Source organism: Acanthopagrus latus, chromosome 6 (genome assembly GCF_904848185.1).
Source record: "Acanthopagrus latus isolate v.2019 chromosome 6, fAcaLat1.1, whole genome shotgun sequence".
NCBI lineage: Eukaryota > Metazoa > Chordata > Actinopteri > Spariformes > Sparidae > Acanthopagrus > Acanthopagrus latus.
Window position 1 is genome coordinate 24,165,362 of NC_051044.1, and position 16,081 is coordinate 24,181,442.

Here is a 16,081-nt window from a genome sequence, read left to right on the forward strand (position 1 = left end):
CACCCCGCTGCTCCCGTACCCCTCCGCCACTCGGCGGTGATGGATTAGAAACTCTCTGGCCAGCTAAGCCGTATTGTGTAAATAAAAGTTCCAGACTTGACGGGTGCAAGCTGCGGAGGGGAGAGCGGGAGAACCTGTTGAGTGTGTTTTTGGGTGGGCAAACGCCTGGGCGGGTGTTGGAGGTGTCACCTTCGCTGACACAGCTGTCCGAGAGGAGAACAAGGAGGGAGGGAGGGAGGAATGATAGGAAGGGGGAGGGTGGGAGGAAGCTCAGCTGAGGAAGACTAAACAGGTTGTCTGTTGGAGGAGCAGGAAGTGAGGGAGACGATCCATCCATCATCACACCTCTATTTTCACCCCCTCTCTTTCTCTTTTTTCCTCTCCAGGCTGGGTCGACCACAGCGAGCGGCAACATCCCGCTGGTGCTGTACGACGTGTGGAGGAGCCGAGGCCTCACAGGGTGAGTCGTCATTTGAGGGAAAGTGCCGTCCATTCAGCCGCTTCACACAAACTCTATTTATCCCAGCCCCTTATTTTACATGATTTGATTTTTGCTCCCCGATCCCTCATATAATCAAGTTTGATGAGTCGCTTCTCTTGTGGCGGACGTGAATTTACAGCCAGAGCTGAAAAATGAGATGCATAAAAGCTTTTCCTCGTACCATCCTATTGATTAAGGTGTTACAGGGGCCGAGTGGAGGGGTTTATTTGAGTGTTTTGATGTGTTTATAATGCACACCGGACAAAAGGCCAGGTCTAATGGGGCCGCAGAGGGCTGCCAGCACTAAAACAAACCCCTCAGCCGCGATGAATAATAGGCCTGCTCGCGCACCAGCGGCCACCATTTAGTCGGGACGCACCTCGGCCTAATGCTCGGAGCAGATTTGGTTTGGGACCGAGGCCAAACACAAGTGGGACATCTCTCTATCTCACGACACACACACACACACACACGCCATGGTGTTGTTTGTTTGTGTGTGCAGGGGGACTGCAGCGCTGGAATCTAATCAAGAGAGAAATTACATCTCAGCTTTGTGTTCTAATAGGAGCCAAGGGTGATTCCCTACAAACGGCTTTCGAACATCCAGCTTTCAATTTTAATAAACATCATGTTTGAGTGGAGTGCGCCATCTCGTCGAGGTGATAGCTGCTGGGACTTACCCCCCCCCCCTCGCACACGGAATAGCCTAAATCCCATTCTCCCAGCTGCAGCGGTTACAGAGTGGTTAATGTACAGGGGGGCTGTTTGATGCCAGTCCCCCCACCTCTGCACCACACGGCCAACCTTTGATGTCTTCCTCTCCTTCTCTATCTCCTCCGACGATCCTCTGAGACCGGCTGCAAAACTCACTCATACCGTGCAGCCCCGAGACAACACGCACTCCGACACGATCGACTCCTGAATAATCCTTTTTCTCCCCCGATGTTGATGTGGCCAGAGAAGAACGAGAGACGATAGAATGAAATGCAAAGACAAAGGGGAGTGTGTAGAAAGTAAAAAGGGAGGTGGGAGGGGAGGGGGGCTGTTGCTCCTCAGGGCCAAAGGCCCGGTGGTTGCGCTGGTGCATGCCTGATACAAATTGCTCGGGCTTTAAAGCTGTAATTATGGTAATAGGCCCAATTGCAGTGTAGTGAAGCTCTAAAGTGCTTCCATGTGTGTGCCATGCCCCAGAGACCCCGGGTTAGCAGCACTGAGCGGTGCAGCTCACGCCGGCCTCCCCCCAGTAACCTGCACACTGCACCAGGAAACATGTCAAAACAAAGACTAATAAGCAACACGTCCCCCGGGCTGTGTCTGCTCCGTGCCTTATGTAAACCAAAATCCAAAGAAAAGTAAATACAAGGGATTTTTTTTTTCTCACCGCATTCACACAACAAAGCAGTGACTCTCGAAGTTTGTGGTGAACCTTAATTGTACTTTTATGACATCGGCAGTCTTTGTTCTTCACCGTCAGGAATGGAGCGAAGCAGTCTGAGCACTTTTCACCTGCCTGATTCAGATGAACGCTTCATACGTTGGTACATAGGTGTCGCTTTACGTGTTGTGCTGTTGTTTACGTTCTCACAACAACTAAGCCTTTGTATTTTTGGAAATCCAGATTGTATCTCCAGGTGGATTCTTTGTGCTTTATAAAGTATTTCTCAGCAGATTTAATCCCCTTACATCCTGTCACTGTGCCGTGCGGGGCAACAACGCTTAGTCGTATATCTTTTCATGGACATTTCCACACCTCATACATTATTGCACGTCATTTTCTTTGAACATTTTCATACCGCTGACAACTCTACAACCTAAACTGTAATGTTATGCAAGTGAAAGTATTGAAATTATGTCATAAATGTAAACATAATAAGAATCTGACTTTAAGGAAAAATGTCATTTGAATAAAAACACAGAAGAGGAAGAAATAAGAGTCTTTATGTGATCACATATCAAACAATGTACCACACAGTGAAACTGGAAAGCTCCAGATCATAGCCAGTGCCTCTGGTCAAGAATTGAACAAAAGAATTGATCCGCACATTGATCCGAAAGATTTCTAAATGTAGAAACAATTACAGAATACTACTTAACACTCAGTTTTTGAGATTTTAAGTACAAAGTAATCCACAATGGAAATACAGTATATCCCCAGTATCGCGTTTTGTTTGTGTTTTTGCTTATTGTCTTATTTCTTGGAGTATCTTGAAATGCTCGAGAAGCTCACAACTACAAAATACACTTCAAAATTCAAAATTTAACCTCAAAACTACTATATTCATCTTTCTCTGACAACTGTGAACCTGCTGCTCTTGCCGAGTGCTGTCGCCGCAATTTGCAACATACGTCACGTAAAGTAATGACCTCATCACGTGTGCTCGACATGATTGGGCGGAAGACTTAAGTCCAAGCTTCCTGTTGCAAAATGAATGAATGCTCTAGCTATTATGGTTTTCACTTTAGATCGATTAAAGCAGGATCATGGCGTCAACGAATTCCCGCAGCCAATTTTGGGGCAATCCTCTGGCATCACCACTCCTATTTTACACTGTATGTCACATGACATCGGGATCTGCTGCAAAAACAAACTAAAGATGATTGTCGCTGATATGGTGTTTGTTTAAGATTGATTTAAACAGCACCTTGGAAACAACAGCGTATCGCTGACAGTGGAGGCACCATCTTTTTAAACAGCAACCAAGACATCCTCTGTGCTCTCCTGTCATGCCTTCAAACTATATTTAATTCGATTCCTTGGAGAGGCAATTGGCCCACAATAGAAGGATGACGGCGATCAGTTGGCTGGCCGGGCTGTGATGTCAGAGTGAGTCAGGGCGCCCGGGGGAGCTGAGGGGAATATCTGAGCTCTGGCTCTGCTCTGACGTCTGACCCAATCCACAGGTGGGCCTGATCCCAGACAGGAAATGTAACGGTAGTCCAGAGCTGAGACAAAACAAGCACGGCGAGTTTAAAATTAGTTTGTTCGTGCACACAGCCGGCAGTCTGAGCCATCACATGAGGGGACGTCGGGGACTTGTTGTGTCTACAGTGATCATGTTTGGTTGTCCAGCTGGTTTCCGCAATAGATTCTGATTTAGCTTCGGATCATATGTGATATTGTTGTTTTAAGTTTTTTGCCTGGAGCGGGCCTGTGGTTTACGTCTTTTCAGCAGATGGTGTTGTGAGGGGAGGAGCATGCTGAAGGGCACAACCTCTGACTGATGCCTCCATGTTTTATTTGCACACCAGTCCTTGCTCACTCGAGCGCACTCGGATTCTTTCTCCCTCCGGTCTTTTTCAAACATTCACCCTTTGCGGTCCGCGCGCTCCCTGAGCCCAGTCACGCACAACTAACCTTTTACTGGCCGTCTTTTAAAAACACCCGATCTGGGCCGAGGCATTCTGAAGCGTGGAGTCATGTGGATGGTTGGGATGGCTGGGAGATCCCGGGCATGCTTGTCACCTTGTAGAGCTTTGCAGTCGACGAAAGTGGCAGAAAGAGTCTGTTTGTGATCTGAATCTTACATTTTCAGTAAAGATTTAGTTAAAGGGTAACTCCACCAATTTTACACATTAAAGTAATTTTTTCGGGTCTTGGGTAGTACAACTGCTTATGTGAATAACGGTAGTACAAAGTCTTCAGTGTCTCCAGTGGGAACCTGCATATAATCTGTTAAATTGCCTCTAATGATGTTAAGCTGCATTGTGGGTAATGGAGGCACCAGGTAAATTGCGACTTTATATTTTTAACTGTCCGTAATGAGTCCAATAGTGACATGAGATCTCAATCTAATGAGATTTATCAGGTAACACGCAGCTTCCTCTGGAACCACAGAAGGCTTTATACTACTTTTCCAAATATGCTGTAGTGCTCCTCTAGACCTGTAAACACACTTTAATGTGTCAAATTATTGGTGTTACCCCTTAAGGGTCCACAAATATCATCTTAAAGTGAAACTCTCGCCAAAATTCAACCCAGGTTTTTTTTGTGAATGTATATGAGTCAAAGCTTCGTGTAAAAGCATAATAACGACGTTACCGTGTTTTCGTTTTCAGGTCAAATTCATTTTGAATGGGAGTGCTAGGGGAAAATTAGAGATAGCATCAAAATTGCTATTTTTAAAACACTAAGAAGGCTTGACACAACATGAAACTTTGCTCATGGTATCACCAGGGTCTCTAACAGTGAACACGAGCATTGAAACCATTGAGTACACAGAGTTTACTAAAAAGAAAGATTTTGGACAACTCATGTTAGCAGATGTTTGCCTTGTCGCCACCGTCCTGCCAGTGAGAAGTGTCGATTTCCGAATGCGATGTAACCTGGAGGTGAGTTAAAGTGGAACACTCCTGAAGCTTAGTTCCATATAAATGCACGGATAATTTGTTGTTTTGTCGTTAGTGAAAAACAATATTGACCTTAAAGTTGATAAAGGAGCCTCATATAAGAAACAATACTAAAATCAAAAGCTGAAAAAGTATGTCGACTTTTAAAAATGACTGTCACTGTCCAGAATCCGATATGAATCTTCTATCATTAATGATGCTCATTGTTCTTAAAGGGTTACTCTGCTCATTTAGTCTTGCACTTCCACAACATCTTTAAATACGTTTGAAGGTCTGCAAACGATGGAAGAGTCCGAATCAACAGAGGCTGACAACCCTGATGATACAAGGAAAACAAAAGCCCAACAGGCTAACATGAAATTAGCCTCCCATTCAAAAGCAGCAAACTGCATCACACTTTGGCCCATCTGTCTGTTTTACCTTCAACATCTAACGGCGGATTTCCAATGAAATGTTACTAGATCTAAACATACTCTACTTACAGCAGGTGAAGCACCAACTGATGTGCAGTTTTTTATTGGCTGATGCTGATACCCACAGTATGGAGTAAAAAATGTGATATATCGGTATACACAGTTTACTATTAACTATGTACACAAAGTGTCTCGGAAAAGTACTGATCTTATAGGCCAAGTGTTATATATCAGTCAGGCTCTAGAATAAAGAATAACGTTAATGATTGCTTCAGTTTCAGGGACTGCCATGGATTCATTTGTATCTTAGCTTCTTATGCTCTCTCCAGACCTCCTGATAGCACAAGACCGTGTCGTTGAGACAGAGATAGGTATCTGCAAAAATACATTCTGCTCTGATTTGTTCTTAAAAAATGCTGTTTTAGTATCAGAATGTTTGGAAGATCTGCAGCTCATGAAAAAAGAGGTCAAATATTCACTTTGGATGAATGTGTGGGGAAAGAATTGGTCATGATCTGGTCTCGTGTTTGCCTCTCCCGTCGGAATTAATATAGGCCCAGAGCCTGCTGCTCGTCTCCTAAAGGCGCAGGCCAGGGCGGCGGTGAAAACCCACGTGACGCCGATACAGGAAATGACTCGTCAGTTTGCCATCTCGTCCCTGCTAGCACCTGTGCTTCCCCTGCTGTGACTAATCAAAACGTCTGATATGAAGTAGGTCGGCTCAGGAAGCTTCTCCGTGGTGTCTGCTGGAGCACAGCGGATGGAAACCAAGCAGGATTCGGCGATACTTCAGGTTTTTCCTAAAGATTGAAATGGACAGAAACACGAGTACTGACGCACACACCCTCACAGATGAGGAATGAGGACAGGCAGTCCGGGCACATGGACAGTTTTATGCGCTTTTTCTCCTCGCACACAATACCCCTTCATCCATCACATCTGGCTCGGACGGGGCCAGACCATGTGAGCGTGGGGGCGTGTTGGCAGGGCGGAAGGTGTTGGTAGGCAAATACATGCCGAGAGACGGGAGACGGGGCAGGGAATATTAAAAAAAAAAAAAAAAAAGGGAGAGAGACACAAAAAAGGCAGATGAAGCGCGAGCACGTGTCTGAGAAATGGATGACGCAGCAAAGAAGAAAGGAGACGGAGGAGAAATCCCCGAACAACTGAGCCAGCTGAGGGGGGGCGTCGCTGGACAGAGAGACGGAGAGAGAAATGGATGGATGGACAGACAGCGGAGGGACATGTGTGGATGTCATCCGGCCATCAGTCACGCTCAGAGAGAGAGAGAGAGAGAGAGCGAAGGGAGGGGGTGAGAGCTCCAGGGAGGCCGTAGGGTGGGGGCTCGAAGTCTAATTCCAAAAACAGCTGTGTGCGGCGGGGAGGGTGGTGGTGGTTCTTGGGAGACGGTTGCTCTCTCATGGCTCATCTCATCCTCTGACCCCTGCTACGTCAACAGCTTCTTGTCGGGCCTCGGCCGCTGTAACCCGGGGCCCTCTCGCTCCCCGTAAAGTGGCTCCACCACCACAGGCCTCATGTTCGACCCGTGGACCACGCAGCCTTCGATCCGGCCCGTGTCTTCATGGAGCTCATTAAAGCCGGAGCAGGAGAAACTGTGGAGGAACCGGCACCAGTTGTCCAAGGACAGAAAAAACATCTCCTTCTCTGATTCTTCTGCCGCGTAGAGGAAACTTCAATTTCCTTGCAGGTTTTTGGGGTTTTTTTTTCCCCAGCCACAGTGATCGTTTTCTTTCATGTCATTAATTTCATGCTGAAAACACTGAACATAAACAATATGATTTTTTGGGGGGAAGTGTGACGCTCACAAAAATGACATGATGAAAACACTGTTATCTGAGTCGTGTGAGCGAAGGTGACTCCGTTTCCACAATTCATCACTAACATTTGCACTAAGTTACTCCAGAAGGTCGCCGAGCTGCACGGCTAACTGAGCTAACTAGCTACAGTTAGTGGTATCTTGTAAGGCTATCTGTCTGCCAGAAAACTGTGTGCTGAGGCCATTAAGTGGAAAACCAGAAAACATTTTCACCATAAACTAAAAAAATTCAGTTTCACTAAAGAGTTGACGTGGCTGAAGCATTATTCTCCTTAGGACTAGTCTGTAAACCATCCAAGTGGATTTACAGATGTTATTTTATGGTAAAATAGCTGCATAATATTTCTTCAACATCTTATGTCGTCACGTAATTGCATCCACTGCCTTCACATCCTTAGTCTGTGCTTCATTAGTTTATTTATTTCATTTTTATTTGAAGTAAATAAGCTGTGGTGGATCAGCTGTCAAGACCGTGATCCTCAGGATTAATTCAGCAAAGCCAGCTGTCTTAAATACTGATTTGAATCTGTATTAGTTGAAAATTAAAGGCATGTTTTGCTCGTTTTCCTCTTTCCTGCAGTCTGTTTGCGGGCAGCATACCGAGGGTAACCTTCATCAGTGTGGGTGGTTTCATCTTCCTCGGAGCCTATGAGAAGGTCCGCCACACTCTGCTATAGCGGCACGTCGTCTGTGGCCGTCCCGAGTCCTGACCTGGTGGAGGGAACAGCAGGGAGAGCTTCTCCGGAAGTAGCACCCTCGTCCCCGTGAGTCCCCCCCGCCCCCCTCACCTCCATGCCGCTGGGCCCCTGTGAAGCGTGGAACACCTGGTGCTCGGGCGAAGAGTTGTCCGCGCGGGCCTGATCGCGTTACCCAGGGTGCCGCATTCCTGCTCATCAATGCCCTGCAGCCTGAGCTCACACTTCCGTAACAGCAACCACGGGTTTGGTGAAAATGACGATGCCTCCTTACTGTTTAATGTGTGTGTGAGAATCAATAAGTTATGGTATTAAAGATGGTCTCTTTTTATGTTTTGAGTGAGGCTTGGTGATTCTTCCTCTTCCCCGCGGCCTTCCTCTACAGGGTTTTTACGATCATTTTAGTGTTTCATCCATATTTTCTCTCGGCTAAGCCGGGCCACCTGTGTTACAGACACACTCATATCTCACCAGTGTTACATTCCCACTGGAGCGCGACTGAGCTCACCCACCTGCAGGAGCTTTCATTTTATACTTTAGGTGCCTTCAACAATAGAGCACTTTGTCATTTGCTGCTAATTAACAAGGGAGTAGTTTTATTAGGAACCTCAGGTTTCCTGCAAAAGCTGTGTGTTACATTTTAGAGTTCATCTCTCGTGTTTATTGTGGAACTTTATTATCTAATGAAGGGATTATGCAAGGAGCTGTTCCTTAATCTTAACCTGAGACGCTTACCCAACCTTTCATTGAAAAAAAAAACATTTGTCAGTTGCATCAATAGGCATCCACTATTCAGCAACCTGTTAGCTTAGCTTAGCACTAAGACTGGGAGCAGGGGGAAACGGCTAGCCTGGCTGTGTCATCACTGTGAGGTGGTTCAGCCAAGAGATAGGCCGATGATACACAGCCCGTATAAAACCACACTTAATGCAATTTAACATGTTCATTAGTGAGCTTTAGAGGTGCTGCTAGGTGGACTTTGTTTGGCCAGAGCCGGGCTAGCTGTGCTAAGCTAAGCTAACAGGCCGTGTGTGACCGTGGTATAGATTTTTCCATGTAAATCGGAGCTTATATCCCAAAACAGTTTTTTAGACTCAAGAAAAGGGCGAGTACTTAAAAGCACTGCTAATTAAAGATAACATGAACTAGAAGATTGTAAAGCTCCTTACAACAGACTATAATATAAACAATAAACAGTCCTCTCATTGTAAAAAACATAAATTGCATACAGTTACATTTCCTAGTTGCTTCTCATGTTTTTTAGTCAGTTTCTTAAACTGGGCACAACCATTTTTGTAAGGGTAACTTCACCAGTTTTACACAATAAAGTGTGGTTACAGTAATTTAAAGCCTTTTGTGGCTCCAAATAAGCTGCATGTAATCTGATGAATTGCATTGTGGGTAGTGTAGGTGCCAGGTTTTGAAAATAAAGTAGAATGTGTGTAATAAAAAAGCTTTGTCAGATTACATGCAGCTTCCTCTGAATCCACAAAAGGCTTTATACTACTTGTTCGCATGTGCAGCAGACCTGTAAACACTGAAATGTGTAAAATCGGAGTTACCCTTTTAGTTTGAGACCTCAGTTTACTGAGAATTGCTCAGGAGAAACGAGCAGCATATTTTCCCACTTACTTTTTGTGTTATCAAGCCGTGCAGATGGTTTCGATTTTATTTGCCAAGTTTCCGGGATATCAGCTCAGCTGCTGGGGCCTAACAAGATGATCTGCATGAGTAGATCAAGTCGGGGTAGACTGGGAAAAATGTTTTTGTTGTTTTGTCGAAACTGACAATTTAAATGAGCTCCAGCTGTAATTGCACCTGGCCTTACACAGGAAATGATTCCACAAGGGGACAAGGGTTGATTAAAAGCCGTAAAGATTGGAATTAATTATTTTATTTTGAACAAAATTTTGGATTTATTTCCTGTTTTTTCCTTAAGATACAATGTGCAGTAAAAATGTCTAAGTCTGCGCCGGCCAATCGTACAAGTACTGATGGTTTCCACATGTCCTTTTTCTTCTCTTCTTTTTTTCAAAATAAACGCATGCACTTATCCAAGAGAACTTATTACAAGACTAACAAATCACTTCTCTACATCTGAATGACAGATGTAAGAGAAATCAGCCATCAGTATCAGTTTCCCCTCAGCCCAGTGTTGTCCTCGCAGTCTCCACGGAGGTAAAAGTGAAGACTGTCGGGAGGCAGAGGGAGACGGATGGCCTCACAGGTGGGAGTGTATGTCATGCTGCTTGTCACTATGCTGTTGGACAACAATGGTCGGCGTGTGATTGGTGGAGGCCACGGCCGGAGGCATGTCAATCATCCGGTGACAAACATCCATCTGGAATGCACATTCTGGCCAGCCGCTGACCCTCAGTCAGCCTCCACTCCATAGCAAATATTTTAAACAGGCCGGAGAAGGGAAAAAATATGCCTGCTGTCTTTTGGAGCTTCAGGGAGCCAGGACACATTCCTGGTTGGAAGATTAGCTCTCTCTCTCTCTCTCTCTCTCTCTCTCTCTCTCTCTCTCTCTCTCTCTGTGTGTGTGTGTGTTACTACTTCACTGCTTTGAAGATCAAGGTCTGTGGATTTCATGTCTTGTGCATGCTCCATTTCAATTGATGGCTTCTCCATAACCGCTGTGACATGCGAGCGGTGGCTAAACGCTAACTCAGCTGTTTGTGGTCCTGTTGTCACTTTAACATCCTCTCATTCCGTTTGCACAGGCGGAGAGGAAAAAGAAAACACTCGCAATAATAGCAAAATGGGATTTTATTAGACACTTCAATGCCATGTTAGACACTTCACTGTTTCAGCTTTGACATTGGTTCAACAGTTTGTTTCAATAAATTACTCAGAACACAGACTGCACCTCGCTCCCCCTCTCATCCCTTTTACCTGCTACACTGGGATTGGTTTTCCAACTGGGACCTCTGATTGGTCCTGCCGGTTTCAAAAGGAAAGAACGAAAGAAAAAAGTCATCTCTGATGGGTGCTATCGGGTGTAACCAGAGGAGTGTGTCCTCCACTTTACCTTGATAAGGCCACTGGTAACAGAGCACAGCTCAGACGAGAGCACACTGGCGAGACGCATGCATACACGAGACAAAGTGGAACTACTGCTCTGCCCGATCACGCAGGGACGGTGACAGTCCCAACTGCGTTAATCCTCCTAAAAAGTTCGGTTAGAGCGCACATTTCACAAGCTTCCCAACTGTTCACAGCATGAGAGCGCACCTTTTAAGTTACCTCAGACACTACTGAGCTGCAAGTGATGTGACGATGAGAGAGTTATTGATATGACGGAGGCTGATTACTGGCCGTTATCCTGTGAATGCACAACGGTGGCTTGTTGAGGCACATTACAGTAGTAACACGGTGACACGACACAACACGATTCTCCCTGATTCTCCTTCTTTCTCTGAAGTTCGCAGCGTTGAAATGTTGATTTAAACATTCAGACAATTAAATGTGGCGTGTTCACAGCTGTAGATCTCATTTAGAGCTGGTTATTCTCTCGATTATTCAATTAGTTGTTCGGTAATCTGATAGGCTGCCTCCGGTGATGTCACTCAGAGGCTAGAGTGGCATTGTGGGAAACAGAGTTAATGCCTTTTTTAATTCTGTGCATTCTTCTTTTTTCCTCTTCAAAACCTGTTGCTTACATTACCCAAAATGCAATGTAGCCACAGAGCGACATCACTGGTGCTACTAAAGGCTTTATACTACTGCCCAAGACTGGTGAACACACTTTAATGTGTCAAATTGGTGGAGTTGCCCTTTAAGTGTCTGGAGTCGACAACAGTTGCCAATCAATTAAATAACTGACAGCTGATCGATTAATCGTTGCAGCTCTAATCTCATCATGAATGTGACGAGACATTATTGTCATCTAAAGCTTTGAGTTTGACCACATTTAATTACAAACTTGTGCCAAAGTCACTTTTCTGGAAAAAGAAAGAAAATCACCAGAGTACAGAGAAGAATATTTTTTCCCAACTGGATCAGAGCAGCTTCGCAGTAACTCGTAGTATTGTGAAACAGGTGGAAGAGCCTTAATGGTACAGTGTGGACTGTCGACTTGACCGTGGCAAGAGAAGCGGAGCGTCTCCTCGCAGAGGAGGCTTCCCGCATTCCTATTGGCAGACATCATGTACACAACCTGCTTGTTTCTGAAGTGAATACAAAAAGTGCTTTAACTGACCGCCCGTAATCATCCCATCTTGAACCATCTGACGTACCAAAATAATTTACACTGAAGCTCTTCCTTCATACAACAACGCATGTGATCTGTGATTGTGTAAGGCCATGGTTTGTCAAAAAACATTCAAGTGCAATCAAGTGTTTGCTTGGTTTTGCTATAAAGAGTGTACCAGGGTCTCTCACAAAAAACTCTCTGGATATATGCTATTACAAGTTGTAGTTTTCTTTGATCATGCAATAAGGCACCGCAGCTGAATGTTGTTGGTAAAAGCTGAAAAAAGGCTGTTTTTGTTTTTTTTGTTTTGAAGAAAAATAAAAATACCATCACTCCTTTCTTTGTCATGCACATAAATTCAAATACTCTTTTGTAAAAGTTATATAATATATAATATAAGAAAACTCTTATGTACAGTCAAATGTCCAAAGGTATATTTCTCTTTTCCCCCTGCACATACATATACTGTACAAGATTCCCTACATTTACATGCTTCAAATGCAAAGTCACATTTTTTGGAGCTAGAATTTCTTTATTGGTCACCTCCCGAACGAAGGTTTTTAACTATGTACAGCTGATACGCTCAGATGGGACGCCACCCACACAAGCTCTTCACACTCCGGATGCCCCCTGTCTTTTTCCCCCTCCTGGTGCTCCCTTTCAGTCCAGATCCAGGAGGCTCAGGATCAGTCGCCTCGATATGAGGTAGCAGTTTATGTCCCAGTGCAAAAAAAGAGAGAAAAGTCTACTCCGCTACTGCGAGTCCACGTTTTGGGCTGGATGGAGCGCCTGCTAGTCGCTGGCTCTCCTAAGGGGGCCGCTCTCATTCTGAGAGGCTCTGAGGGTGTGTCCGTTGGACAGCAGAGTCTGCCTGAGCTCAGGCTCACAGTCACTGTCGAGGTGGCTCGTCGTCACCCCCGCCAGTTTCACCGGCTTGTGGAAAGAGTCCTCCTGCGATGGAGAGGACGTCGTTCTGCTCACTGATGAACAAAGGAGAAACAGGCAAGGTCAATGACATGACATATATGTAGAGAAATATGCAGTCAGCTACAGGATGCAGATGCAGTGGAATGTATGAACAGGGCTGTGTTGACATGTGGAGGTGAGAATCGGTATTTGGAGGCCAATTCCACTGGTATTACTCCTCGCTAAAGGAGCTGAATCCCAGAACAGGCCCAGACGTGCAGCTGCAGCAGTGAGAGCTCAGTGCTGCTGTACAGTGTTTCCAGGTAGATACACTGAGGATGTGCAACTATGATACACTGTCAAATGCTGGAGCAAGCCAATCCATCAACAATCATGTTTAAAAGAATTTGTCTTGACAACGGATCCTAAATCTCATTCCTGGGCTTTAAAAATAAAAAGTGTTTCTGTTACTGGGATTGCTTTGTGAGCAGATGTAGTGCAGGTAAATTTCCCCTCATGACACTTTAATCTTACCTTTTCTATCATGTTGTAACGTATTGTGGCTTCTTGGAAATTCTTCAATGTCCTTTCGGATCCCGTTGGGTGTCCCATTGCAGAGCAGTGGTGAGTGCGGCCCCGCGTCATGCTGCTCCCTCGGGTGAAAGTGAGAGTGCTGCTGGTACTCCAAGCCTCCAGCGGGGCCGTACCCGTGCGTCAGGTAGTCGGGGTCTTTGGAGTAGCTGCTGCTGTTCTCCATACAGTCTGTGCACACGACTGCACCGTCGAATCCTGCAGGGCAGGAGGAGAGAAAATAAATGATTTGGAAACTCAAAATCAACAACCGTGTGTCAACACTGTGGGTTAGGGTGTCTGCTGTAATTATTTCTGATGCCGAGCAAGCCTCCACAGACAGCGGCGCTCCTTTCATCGTTACGCAACGCATGGACGTCGCTCATGGGAAGTGGGAGAAGCTGCTGGGGAGCGCAAACATTTGGCAGGCCGGGTAGAGAATAACTGTCGGGTACCTGTGGTGTCTACGACGTGTCCGTTGGGCTGAGGTCCACCGCCGGCCTCCACGCGGATACACACATCCTGCCGCTCGGACAGAGTGCCCTGGGAGGAGAGGTAGCTGGGGACGTCTGGAGGAACGATCGTCTCATCTGGGAGAGAAGAACAACAGAAGAACATTAGAACCAGGGCTGTGGAGACTGGGACACTGCAGCTCAAACAAAATGTTGATTAATCCATTCTTATCGACACATATTATTGATTATCATCAGTTAATCATTTAATTCATTTTTTTACGGCAACAAAATCACTGGTTTCACCATCTGTCTCTTACGTGTCTTCTTTTTTTTTCCCCACACATACAAAATATTTAACATGTCATTTAATTTGTAATCTATTACTTGTCTAGGTAAAATTTTAAACATTTACTCGTTCCAACTTGTCAAATGTTTTCAAATGAGATTTGCTCCATTTGTGCATCTATAATTATATTAAGTTAAATATCTCTGTTGGTTGCAAAAAACCAAACATTTGGGCATTTAAATACATACTTCTGCTCTTGGAATGGAATGTTGTTAATTCACTGACTAAATGACGCTATTTCTCAAACATTTTCCTGTTGCAGCTGGATCTAGTTTGAGGTTTGTGTTTGTTTTTCAGGTACACAGACACATGGAATCTTTCATTTCTCTCCATGACAGGACAGAATAGCTCACCTGTGTTGGTGACGCTGCACTCTTCGCTCTTCTTCCTGGTCTGGTAGATGATGCACACCCACACCAGCGACGTCACCACGATACTCGTCACTACAGCGATGACAATGATCCCTATGGTTACCGTGCTCGGCCCCACCGGCGACGCGCAAGAGCCACGGTGCTGCTTCACCACCAGCTGGCTGTGGGCGCGCTCCGTGCCCAGTGTGTTGGACATGAGGCAGGTGTAGCGACCGGCGTCCTCCAGAGAGGCGGCGCCGATGACCAGCAGCTGGTTCCCGGGGGTGAAGTGGTGTCTTTCGGAGGGGCGGAGCGGCTGGTCGTTACGCAGCCAGGTGATGCGGGGCGGCGGGCTGCCCAGCGCCTTACACTGCAGCGCCACCGTGTCCCCGACCACCACGCTGCGGTCCTCCAGCTCCTGAGCCAGGTGGGGGGTTTCTGTGGAGGAGAGGATTCCTGAGGTCAGCGTTTTCGTTCTGTTATTCTGTGACATCACAGTTTTAGGTTTCTGCACTCAGGTTTCTGCCTCAGCTCAGATTGTTCACAGTATTGATTACAGGGCGGTGAGTCAGCGGGATCGACTGGGCACAAAGTGCGATGTTCTCGGTTTGATCTGACCACCGAACACTTATCTCATGGTGACGGTCTCATCTAACAGTCATATTTATACGTCTGAGGTCACGTCTTTAACGCTGCTGACACACTCGTACGTTTTAATGACAGCACACAAACAGGATTTCTGTCTGTCGTCTTCAGAACAAAGCTTCCACTGTTTTCTCGGCAACTTCACATTCTGCTGAAAGGAGCACATTGAACTGAGTGTGTGTGTGTGTGTGTGTGTGTGTGTGTTAAGGTGGGCCTCTCCTCTCAGACTGAGCACTTCCCCTCACAGTGGGACATACACAGATTAAGAGATCTCACTTAACCCACTTCAGTCGCCCCTCTCTCTTCTATCAATACTTTCTCCCTCTCCATCAATCCCCTCTTCTCTGCCGCCCTCCCCTCCTCTTTCTTTTTCTCTCAATCCCACTTGCTCACCTTCCCCCACACACCGACTCCTCCATTCCAATTCTTCTTTGGCTCCCATTTTTCTCCCCCGCCACTCTTTTCCAGACAGGGGCCCCTCGACTACAGCCTACCCACCGCCCCCCATCTCTCTCTCTCTCCCTCTCTCTCCCTCTCCCTCTCTCTCTCTCTCCCCCTCTCTCTCTCTCTCTCTCTCTCTCTCTCTCCTGTCTGTCTCTCAAACCCAAACAACACAGATTCAGTCCAGAGGCATGGTCACTCAATTTGCCTCAATATTCTAAACTGTTCAGTGGATCAGCACTCGGCTTGAACTCCTGGAAAGTCTCTCACAATTCGCGCAACATGCAAATGTGTTGTTAAAATATCTCTTCGGCCAGTCTGTTCAAAATAGACACAGTTGCTTCCGAGTTCTTTGGGGGACTTTTAAACTACTGTGTGTTAGCAAGGAAACCCCCCA

General features: G+C 45.9%; 2 protein-coding genes across 3 annotated transcripts in view; one reads left to right on the forward strand and one right to left on the reverse strand.

Moving 5' to 3' along the window:
• slc25a26 (solute carrier family 25 member 26) overlaps positions 1–8,104 on the forward strand; it is a 56,481-nt gene extending 48,377 nt beyond the window's left edge. For both annotated transcript variants that reach the window (XM_037100439.1, XM_037100440.1), the window contains exons 9-10: positions 387–460; positions 7,659–8,104. In XM_037100439.1, coding sequence (XP_036956334.1) covers positions 387–460; positions 7,659–7,755 — 171 coding nt within the window. In that variant the 3' untranslated portion in view covers positions 7,756–8,104. The remainder of the gene's footprint in view (positions 1–386; positions 461–7,658) is intronic.
• Positions 8,105–10,527: 2,423 nt separating this feature from the next.
• lrig1 (leucine-rich repeats and immunoglobulin-like domains 1) overlaps positions 10,528–16,081 on the reverse strand; it is a 36,452-nt gene continuing 30,898 nt past the window's right edge. The window contains exons 15-18 of the mRNA XM_037100438.1: positions 14,602–15,036; positions 13,903–14,037; positions 13,412–13,666; positions 10,528–12,951 (exon numbers count right to left, since the gene is read on the reverse strand). Of these exons, the coding sequence (XP_036956333.1) occupies positions 12,764–12,951; positions 13,412–13,666; positions 13,903–14,037; positions 14,602–15,036 (1,013 nt within the window). The 3' untranslated portion in view covers positions 10,528–12,763. The remainder of the gene's footprint in view (positions 12,952–13,411; positions 13,667–13,902; positions 14,038–14,601; positions 15,037–16,081) is intronic.